Source organism: Fusarium proliferatum (genome assembly GCF_900067095.1).
Source record: "Fusarium proliferatum ET1 genome assembly, contig: FPRO_scaffold007, whole genome shotgun sequence".
Taxonomy (NCBI): domain Eukaryota; kingdom Fungi; phylum Ascomycota; class Sordariomycetes; order Hypocreales; family Nectriaceae; genus Fusarium; species Fusarium proliferatum.
In genome coordinates this window covers 896,387-907,336 of record NW_022194796.1, presented here as the reverse complement: position 1 = coordinate 907,336, position 10,950 = coordinate 896,387, and the positions used below count along the sequence as shown (strand labels likewise).

The window sequence follows — 10,950 nt, the reverse complement described above, 5'->3', positions numbered from 1 at the left end:
ATTGAGGAATATGTACAATAACGTACAGTAATGTCATTGACCTAGATCAAAGCAAACAGTCGCGCTGAGAGAATGGCTTTTGTTTCCGATTGTTGACCGTGAATGGGTCAGATAGTGGTAATAAAAAAGCTTGCTTTTCAGAAAGCAAATACATAAACACCTTAATCAAAAGTGAGTCCATTCAAAGTGGAGCAGAAGCCGGGGTCCTGAGCAGTGGTCATCTGGGGTGCAGTTCGGTAGTACATACATACATACATACATACCTACCTACCTTAGTAGGTAGGTCTCCGTAGATTGTTTTACACGCTGTGCATGCATCAGGTTGATCAGACGCTTGCCAGGTGGTAATAGTAGACAAATGCAATGGTTTGCAAGATGCGATAACTCATCAATGAGAGAAAGAGCAAAGCTAGCTCGGCGATCAAAGTTGTTTAGGTTTCGTCTTGATTGAGGACGACAGCCCCCACTTTCACGAGCAGCCTTTGGGTGTTGAGCAGGGGCATGATTTTCGTCTTGACATGTCGGTAATTCTGTCCAGAGATACATGAACCCTTGTATACTCGCCCCGACCAGTATAACTCGAATTATCGAACTGTCAAACATGTTTGCATTTGCATATTTAGCTATCCGTAGTTTGAAAGAGGCGGCCGTAGATTAGCCACTTCGACAAGTGACGCCTGTCCAGGTACACAGCATCATTACCGAGCCCGTGGCCTTGTTTGCCAGCTTAAACCTAGAAGGAGTGGTTCGTGCATTGTTCGTCCCGTAGGCTAGGAATCTTCGAGTACCAGGTGTTGGACCAGGCGTTGGACCAGGCGTTGGCTTCGATTAGAGCTATCTTGTTAGCCTCGGAGTAAACTGCGTTTACAGCATTGTCTCTGTGCAAGCATAAATCAGAATGATAAATCATTGCTTGCTCACGCTGTTAGTTTGTATCGCGTATATCGCTTACGCCATAGCCCAGAAGGCGTTGCAAAGGAGGGGAGTAGGAAACTTCCATCCTGTTGAAGATCAACAGTTCCAGTGTGGACATCTTGGACTCGAGAAGGTCTGGGTGTGATAGCCAAGGATCGGATACGATACAGCCCCGATCATACAGTAACTACTCGAAGAGTATCTACATACGTATATAAGTATGTACTCCGTACGATCACCAGCATTCATCATCGATGAGAAGAGAGAAGAGATTGGACATCCAGTAGGGCCAACACAAAAAGCGTGGAACTCCTATCCGATCATTGGATGTCCCTGGAAATATGCAGGGCCGATATTGCGGCGCCACAAGGGGGCCCCCTGGGTCGTGCATTAGCTTTCCCGGGGAGGACTCTTTAGCTCATTATAAAGGGGGACCGGACGTTGGTCATGTCTTGATCAAGTAGCGGGGTTCTGCGAAATGTGTTAATGAGAAGTTATTATTAGGCGAGAGCAGATGAAATTTCCTATCCTCTTCGCGATTTGCTGTTTGAGGCTTGAGCTGACTTGTCATGTAAAACTTGCATCTACCTTAGGTAAGTGCTTAGAGGTATCTGAGTACCTAGGTATCCAAGGCAGAGATACCTACCTACCTCAATGTTCAATTAAGAGCCGAGGCTCAGCACTTGGAAGAGAAAGTGAATTCTGATATTAGTACATAGGTACCTTGGTCGTATCAATTTTCCATAATGGAACTGAAATGATATGATGGAAGGCCTCAGTCATCAAATCCCTCAACGGCTGGCCCCTCCTTCAGGAAATAAACGTTGTTTCGACGTTAGCCCTCAGCTGCATCTCCTCAACTTGAAGCACACTCTTCAACAAATCAATTGTCTTCACCTTCTCGTTGTGCTTCCCGGGTCCCATTCCGCCAGCCAGGCCAGGATGTAAATGTGCCAGTGGAATTGCAGTCAACTGCAGGCTGCAAACCCTGCCCTGCCCTGCCTAATCACTTTCACAGTTGTCGACCAACGTCGCTACGACGTGCCTGACTAGGATGAAGTCTCTTGGGACAACTAAGCTCCATTAGGCCAGGCGACCTGGTAGGGACGGGTCGAATCGAGAGAGGCGTGGAAGGGTGTCCACCAGTCCACGGCACGGAATGGTCTAAAGTCAATTATGAACAAGACCAGGCTATACCATTTATGTTTGTTTGAGCTGACGAGGAAAACCACTTGGTACCAGGCCTGTTGGTCAACATTGCTTTGGATGTTACGAAGGAATTTCATCTTATGAGATGTTGTTGGAGGTCGACATCCAAGATTCGAGCGCTCACATGTTTGTTGTTGGCCTCTGGAGTAAACACCTCCTTTTCGGCCTCACACGTCTTCCGAATGTATCCCTCCCTCATGAAGCATTCACGTTGACACTGTCACCCTCCATCTTCCTCGTCAACCGATTGACTCGAATTGAGTAAGCCTCGTTGACCCTTAATCAAAGACAACCAAGTCCGATTTCTCGGGCTCTGTCTGGAAACTCCACCTCCCGTCGACTACCAAGTGGACCATACCCTTTTTTGCACAAACCTTGCAAGGCCCCCCATGCTTTCGCACCAGCCCGATGCTGGCCTGTCTTGGTGAAAGACCATGTTCCTTGTTTCCTCACTCGCCGCTGTCACCTGCAAGGCTTTGCTCTCTTGTCGTAAGCCATTGGCCTGGTTCAAGAGAACGCCTCAGAAGTGGACACCCAACAAGGATATGGTCTTCTGCGCCCGTGTGGGCTTTAATCACACATTTGGTCCTGGGGATAACCCGCGTCACTACCACCTCCTACCTTTGGGCTCTCGAGATTCTTGATCATCCATTGAGCATTTCTTATCTTTCCTTCCTCGCCGTCATCCTCGCGTCCTTGGCTTTTGGTTTATTTTAGTCTCTACTTGTAACTGCTCCGGTTCTTCTAACTGCTGGTGCTGGTACTAGCTTATGATATTCTCACTTTCATTCTTTGCACCAACTCAACCTACGTACGCTACTCACATTTTTGCGGCCCATCCTCAGTCACTGATTGTGTACTCGATGCCATGGCATTGCGTTCGTCTCTATGCTTCTGAGTGGGCAACGCGGCTGATTCAAAACGCCAGTTGCTTGCTTATGCTGTAAGTCAAGACATGTTTTGAGATTGTGGTACTCGGTGCCAGTTTCAAGTTCTTCCCGTTGTCGCATGTAATCCTTATCTGATTTTCGGAAATCTATATGTTCATTCGAGTTTATCGAGTATGGGAAGAATGACCCTGACTAATATGTGCATTCGCAGTGATGGTGAAATTCACTTTGCGTGAAAGACAGCATCGAGATTATTTCTGTCAATCTTTGAGCGCATTTCCTTCCTGTCACAGACGCTCATTATTCCATTCCGAGAGAAAACATTTCCAACTGTGCACCGGTTTGCACGCGTGCATCCACAAGCCACCTTCTACAACGGTCTTTGAAAGGGAACTTGAAAGCACCAATCTATCTTGTGTGAATTCACAGGAGTTTCTGAACGTCGCCAGCTGCAAGGCAACTGCCTTTACTTCATTATGGGTGTCTGGGAAACAGATGACGAGTATCTCAGTGGCCCGGCTGCTACTTCGCTGCCAACACCTTTGGATACTCCCTATCGAACTCCATCGAGAGCATCAAAGAGGTCCCGGCGCTCGGTCACACCACCTGGAAAGGATTCTTCTACAGCTCAATTACCCAACGAGACAGGTTCTAAGAGATCCTCACGAAATATACCGACCGATGAAACCATTAGTATTCTCGATCCTCGGCGTTTCACACCAACACTCCACGCCAACCTCGTCTCCGAGATCTTGTCTCTCCGCCGAGACCAGGAGGAGAAGACAAGGCAGATTGAAACCCTCGAAGCATCTCTTCATGCGGCAAAGGAGGAAAAAGAGTCAGTAAAGCAAAATCTCACTGAAACGAATAAGGAGAGCAGATCGCTCAAACGACAACTTTCCCTTCTGGAGGGTGGATCGTCATCTGCATTAGGAGAACTTGCTCGGGAGAGAGACGAGGCTGTCGACTCTGTCGCTGATGCGAGAAAGCGACTCGAAACTGCCCAGAAGAAGATCCGGGTCCAGGAGGAGGACTCGCAGCGTGTTCACGAACTATGGGCACAAGAAAAGGATAGCTGGGAAGATGAGAGGCGGAAGTTTGAGAGACGTATTCATGTTGCAGAAAGCCGCTTGAAGACTGTGCTTGATGAGGTCGCCGCATATCAACAAGCCCAAATCAACACTACCCACGGTGGAGCTAATCATGGAACTGGCAACGGCCATGATAGTGAAGTTGAGGAAAGCGGTCGGGAGAACGATGCTGCTAGTGTGAGGACCATGAGTATGACCAACAGCATTCGCTTTTCCATGACAAGCGGCACTGGCATAATGAGGCTAAATGGTAACTCTCTCGCTGATGAGCTCAATTTTGATGACGAGGATGAACAAAGCGACTTTGACGGCCGGGAAAGCGCCATGTCAAACTACGCAACATCGTTCCACACGCGCAATCTCAGCCGCGACAGTCCAGTGAAACGGTTCCATGCTCGAAATCAGAGTCTGGAGAGTATCAAGAGAACCGGAAGTGTCACTCGGGGCAGACTTTTCATGAATCAGTCAGTGCCTGAAGCCCTGGAAGATGAAGAAGACGAGGGGAAACCCGTCTCTGCACCAGTTTCTGTACCAAAGCTTTCGTACACTGACACGGGAATCCAATACTCGCCGCCGCCTTCACCCAAGCTTCCTCCTGCGAAGCCTGCAACACCCGAGCCCCGTGCTCCTGTCAAATTACCCGAAGCCGAGTGTTCGCCACGTGGTGATGGCGAGATTGAAGCAAACCAACGTCGGAAGCGTGTCCACCCCCCTCTCAACATCGAGCCGGCAGCAACTCGACGACTCATGGTCTCAAGCTCTGTTCAGACAACGGAAGAGCCATTGCTGCCTCCGACCCCCAAGACGCCCAAATCACCTACTCGGCCACCGCCGCCGCCGCCAGTACAGCCTCCTGTGATCGAAAAACCCTTGATGGTCACATCCTCTACCCAGACCGAAGGCCCGCCCACGCGCCCACCACCCGCTGTCCCACCTGCTCTACCGTCGCTCCCCCCTCTTGCAATTCCTAGTATTAGCGTCCACCCTCCTACCAGTCAGCCTACCACACCTAAGGAGCCGAGATTGCCAGTGCTTTTCAAAGATTTCAGTTGTCAAGTTGCCTTGCCCTCTTCATCCTCTACAACCGAGGCAGCGGTACAGACGGAAGGCATACAGACTGACAAGCGAATGGCACTTCTTCCACCCCATCTCCAGCCCTCTGCCATTTCCTCCCGGCCTACCTCACCAAATCCAACATCTGGGGTGGAAACAACGAAAAGCTTCACACCTGTCCCCGGCAATGTCCCACCACGGAACCCGCGTCGACTCAATAGGCAAAGTTTTAGCGATCAGCCTTCCTCGCCAATTTCTCTCCCCGAGGATGACACCCTTCATGATGCTTATCCGGGCAACAACGATGATGGCCCTCTCTCCAACCAGAAGGCCCCAGTGCGTCGGCCGCATCGTTTTAGTAGCCTCTTCGCTGGCTTTGATGGAGGTAGCTCTGACGAAGCAGACGATTTTGGTGATGTAGACTTGAGTGATTTGGAGTACCGAACTGCATTGTCTGCACCGCGTCCCAAGTCTATCTCAAGTCGTCCTGGTAAACGCAGCTCAACTGGCACGACTGAAACCTACGGCACGATCCCCACATCCCCTGAACAGATTACTATGCGACAGGGTCCTCGTGTTACCACAGAAATCCATCATGCTTTTACCACCAAGCCTGGAAGGGGCTTTGAGAAGGGCCCTGCTGCCATGCCATCCAACCGGGCTAGCGTGATGCGAAAAGCTGCGATGATCCAGAATGGAATTGCCAGTCATCAGGGCCAAGGGCGGGCGAGGAGTCCAAGTTTACCTGATAATAAAAACCCTCCTCCATTCCCGATCCCCACAAGAGCCAGCTCTAGAAACGTGCCTCCGAGTGCAAGTGCTCCGAGCGATGGTCAGAGAAGCCCAACTCGAGGAGACTTCTTCCAGCGTCGTGGATCAGGTCGCGTCTACCGGGCAGGTAGCGTACGAAAGGTCAGGTCTGCCGCTGCATTGCCGCGTAACCACAGACATCGTAAGCAAGGCAGTCGATCTTCACCTCCGCTGTCTCCTTCTACCGAGGCACCTGAGAGCCCAGGCCTGCCTCCGTTGCCTAAGAACGACATCACGACTCCTCGCACTCGGGCTCGTCATAGTGGTCAATATAGGCATCAGCATAAGCTTTCTACCAACACTGATAACACATTCAATACATACAACTCTTTCAACACATACAATACTGGCAATACGCTCAATACTTCCAGCACGGATCCGCCCTCCAACCCGAGCAACCCTCAGAATACGAGTGTAGTCGATGCCATCGCACAGACCATGGTTGGCGAGTGGATGTTCAAATATGTCCGCAGAAGAAAGTCTTTCGGCGTTGCGGAGAGTAACGGAAAGGACGATACCGGCAACGATCGCCACAAGCGATGGGTTTGGCTTGCACCTTACGAGAGGGCTATCCTCTGGAGTAGCAAGCAGCCATCCTCTGGTAGCGCCTTGATGGGTAAGGCTGGCCGAAAACGTAAGTTGCTCACATCGATTCTATGATTGATATTGACTAACAAACACAGTGACTATACAATCTGTTCTGGATGTTAAGGACGATAATGCTCCACCAAAGGGAGTCGCAACAGTGTTCAACCGATCGATTCTTATTTTGACACCACAGAGAGCCCTCAAGTTCACGGCAGATTCTGCTGACCGGCACTATATCTGGTTGACAGCCTTGTCGTTCCTTGCACATTCATCGCAGGCAGTCCCCGAAAATATCTCTGCACCACCTCCAATACAGCAAACGCCACTGCCTGACTTTGAGGCTCCTCGCCCCAAACTGAAACGGGGTGGAATCAGAGACTCTATCCGTCTTGCCAAAGGCCGGACGGTTGGTCCTCGTGCTGGACCACCTAGTGTTCCAAGTATCCCAAGTATCCCCAGCGCACCCTCTTCACAACTCGGAGACGTCACTAGTTTTCCTGTCACGGAATCTGTAGGAGGATTCTCAAGTGCACACTCTCGAGAAGACTCGAGAGATGCTGCGGAGCCCCCATTTATACCACGTTTCCATGATAGGAACCAGGGAAACCAGGTAAGCGTTCACGGGCGTAAGAGAAGCAATACAGGCGGCCATGTACCGCCGCCGCTCTCTTTCCGGGGATTTTCTGGACCCATTGGGGGTGTTGGTCACCACCAGTCCACCAATAGTACTGCTGGTAATAGCACTGGAACTGCAGGTTCTTCGGATATTTATCAGTCCCAGGCTTCGAGCAACGGAACTTGGGCAATGAGCCAAGCAGGCTCACAGCGAACTTCTGAAGCTTCTTCACGACCAAGCAACTTCTTCGATGCTATTGGTACTGTGCGAATGGAGGCCTTTATCAGTCCACTGGCATTTTCTCAGTTCAACGACTATCCGGATGAACAGGATGAATTCCGTCACTCGCTTCGCAGACGGAGTAAAGAACAACGAAGGCGACAAAGTCGAAGCAGACATCGAGATAGTTATAATTCTCGCAGCACCCGTGCAACACACGATGACTATTACCATGGAAGCAGAACTGCCGGAGAGGAGGACTATTTCCGTGATGATCCCTTCAAGGGATTCTAGCATCCATTTGATTCAGCACAGTAGCCACGACGGCAATTATCACTTTCATTATTTCTCGCTTTCTTGGTCATGTTCATTGGTTATGGCAGAGCTTTACGCAGCATTATACCCTTTTCTGTATAAATATTTGGGATCGGTTAAGGACTGGGCCCCCGCGGGCTAGTTGACAATCATTTATGTGTGGAGTTTTGGTACTATCTTTCTGCTAAATACTTTGTGTACACTGAAAACCTGGGAAGATTTAGGGGCTGTGGGATCCGGAGGTTGATGTAAGTGAAGTAGATGGTATGTCTCAGCAGATATAGCTTGTTGGTTAAAAAAGGACATGCACATCATCAGTCCAATCCGGTTCAAAGAAGCCAGGTTGGTCTTGAAAAATAGATAGATAAAGGTAAAACTGGCATCGCCCATCTTGACATTGAAGCCACCAACTGATGTGAAGCTTTCGTTTCGGATCTTCTGCTGCCAAGTTGATGGATTTAAACAGGATTGAAGTCTTCGTCATAATAATTGTCTTGCAGTTGGAGACAGGGTTGATAGACAAAACCATGGAAAACTGAAGCATTGCCCCACCAGCGAAATTTCCCACTTACTTACCCCGCGACTCATTGGTGTATGTAGTTCTTCAAGCTTCATTATTTTCTCTTTGCTTACCTATTACCTGGACACATAGAAGTCAAACAAGGACAGACTCGCCTTTTCTCCCCGTTGACTGCGGGTCATATCAAGAGTTGATACCTACATACTACCTGAAACTTGCTTTCTGACTCAACCACGAGCCAGGCTGAAGCCACAATCATGGCCAGTCCCGTGGTAATGGAAACTCTCGAGGAGATCCAGACACGGCATCGTCGTGAGCTCAAGGACCTGCAGGGCCGCATAACGGGAAAGAAGAAGAATGCCACAAAGAAGACGCGCAAAGGCGTAAACGACGAATGTGCAGAGATGGAGCGCCAGCTGCGTGAAAAGCAAGCCACCGAGATCGCCGCTTTGAACAACAGCGATGACAACAGCGACGAGGGCGAAAGTACCCACACTGAAGCTCAAAACCAGCTCCAGGAAGACATTCTAGTGAAAGAGACCGAGAAGCTCTCCGTCTCAGAACCGGAACAGCAGCAGCAGCCGCCGGCGCCGGGAAAGAAGCGCAATCGTCAGAAAGAGCGGCTTGCTCGACGTGCTGCTGAGCTCGAGGCTGAGGCGCAGCGTGCAGAAGAGGAAGCATCCAGTATGACCAATCACCGAGCCAAGGAGAGCGAATATATGAAGTCGACGTTTGAGAAGCATGGGCTCGTGGAGAAAGATATCGCGCCCGATGGACATTGTCTATTTTCAGCGGTGGCGGACCAACTCGGCCAGAATGATATTCCTCTTGGAGACAGTGGCACCAAAGACCCAGCATACAAGACGGTGCGACGAGTGGCTTCAGAGTATATGTTGGAGCATGGAGACGACTTTGCGCCGTTCCTCGAGGAAGACCTCCAAGACTACGCTCGCAAGATGCGAGATACTGCTGAATGGGGCGGCCAGCTTGAGCTCATGGCACTAGCACGACAGTATAAAGCAGAGATCCGAGTGGTACAAGATGGGCGCCTTGAGCGTATTGGGGAGGAAGAGGGAGCCGAGTCAGGCAAAACATTATGGCTGGCATACTACAGGCACGGCTACGGCTTGGGAGAGCACTACAACTCTCTCCGAAAGGCACCATCATGAGAAGGATAAAGAGGTCACTTTTGTTCTTGTGCGTACATCGGCGAAAGATCATATGGTGGTTGTATGGTATCGAGACGTAAAAAAAAAAAAGGGAGATTCGGTGGCCAAACCATTCGGCATGGTTATCGACTCCAGACTGAGAGGAAGTCAAGCACGGCGCCATCTGGGCTGGTGCCGGCCTTGTGCGTCCGAGTTGGTTTGAGCAGACTCAGTCGATGTAGAGCGTCGGCCCAGGGTTTTGAACAAGGGTCTTCATGGACGGTACCGTCGTCGTTGTATGCAATTTCTTCGCCAGGAGCTGCTAGGAGGGCTTCATAGAGCTCTGGGGAGACCCCCCATGGGGGACCATTGGCGGACATGGGTTTTGTCGAAGGGAATTCGAGACAAACGAGGCGACCATCATGAGAAAGCAGCTCGGTCATGCGCTTGGCCCATTTTGGTCTTGCTTCGCGAGGCAGAGCGCATAGAAACTGTACAGTTAGTTGGCTTGCTGAAAAGTAGAGGCGCCCAGGATATGTATCAACCCTGGGCTTCGAGAAGCGGAGTTACCGTATAATCGTAGATCAGGTCAAACTGGCCATCAGCGCCAGCACCTTTGGCCCAATCTTGTCCAAAGAAGTCACCAGTAACCCAGTGAATATTGCCTTTATCCAACCCATCGACAGGTTTGTATAGACCTTCTGACTCGGCTTGCTTTTGGTTCTTGATAGCCTCCTCCTTTGCAGCAGCACTGAAGTCGAGGCCCCAGACATCATAGCCCCACGAGCTCAAAAGCAGAACATCATGACCACGCCCGCAACCGGGGACTAGAGCCTTCTTCTTTTCAATAGCGCCTGCTGAATCTCGGAGGGGATGGCCACGATGATCATGATGTTGGGAGGGCGGTACGAGATCAGGTCTTTGAGCGAGGAGGTCGTGAAGAGCAATGGAGGCGGTCCCGCGGTCCCATGGTGTTAAAGCCTCTCTCCAGCAACTATCCCACTTCTCACCCTGCTCTGCGAAGGGAACAGTCGAGATGCGGTCTTCCAAAGGGTTTTCGGTAGCCATTGGCGCTTATGGGAGGAGGGGGAATACGAAAGCGAGACTATGTGGCGGTGATGAAAGGTGAAGGATAAATTTGCTCGATCTGGGGATACAACTCGAGCCCTCAGATAGCGCGCGTTATGAGGTGAGGGGGAGGGTCCTGTCGGCTCGGGATGGATCGATATAAGTTCGGGATGGAATAGGATGGTGGGGTTAGACAATGACGAAAGAGGGACGTTTGTGGAGAGCCATGAAAGCTGTGGAGGTTAGCAATCGGTATCAGTGATTAAGGTACAGAAGTGTGTCTTTGCTTGAGGAGAATAATGTAGGTACTTACTTACCTATTAGGTAAGTAGCTGAGATACTGAGGTTGGAGATGAAAAGGGCATAATCAAATCATTTTTCATTTGGTCGCGTGAGTTACTCAAGTTTCGGAAGGAGAATTTGTACGGACATCCGGAGCACCTTCTGTAGGCCCTCGCCTAGCGCGTACGCTAGGTACCTACCTAAATGCCCTGTGGAAGGCATCTAA

General features: G+C 50.4%; 3 protein-coding genes across 3 annotated transcripts; 2 read left to right on the top strand and 1 right to left on the bottom strand.

Annotated features, from left to right (window-relative positions):
- Positions 1–3,490: 3,490 nt before the first annotated feature.
- Positions 3,491–7,685, top strand: FPRO_07909 (uncharacterized protein; the record flags this gene model as incomplete). The annotated part of the gene is made up of 2 exons (XM_031233984.1): positions 3,491–6,602; positions 6,652–7,685. The coding sequence occupies 2 exons, from the start codon at positions 3,491–3,493 to the stop codon at positions 7,683–7,685; spliced, it is 4,146 nt and encodes a 1,381-aa protein (XP_031083766.1).
- Positions 7,686–8,483: 798 nt separating this feature from the next.
- FPRO_07910 (uncharacterized protein) lies at positions 8,484–9,395 on the top strand (the record flags this gene model as incomplete). Its single annotated transcript, XM_031233982.1, has 1 exon — positions 8,484–9,395. One exon carries the CDS (start codon positions 8,484–8,486, stop codon positions 9,393–9,395), a length of 912 nt encoding a protein of 303 aa, XP_031083765.1.
- Positions 9,396–9,517: 122 nt separating this feature from the next.
- FPRO_07911 (uncharacterized protein) lies at positions 9,518–10,442 on the bottom strand (the record flags this gene model as incomplete). Its single annotated transcript, XM_031233981.1, has 2 exons — positions 9,518–9,865; positions 9,945–10,442. The coding sequence occupies 2 exons, from the start codon at positions 10,440–10,442 to the stop codon at positions 9,518–9,520; spliced, it is 846 nt and encodes a 281-aa protein (XP_031083764.1).
- Between the last annotated feature and the right edge of the window lie 508 nt (positions 10,443–10,950).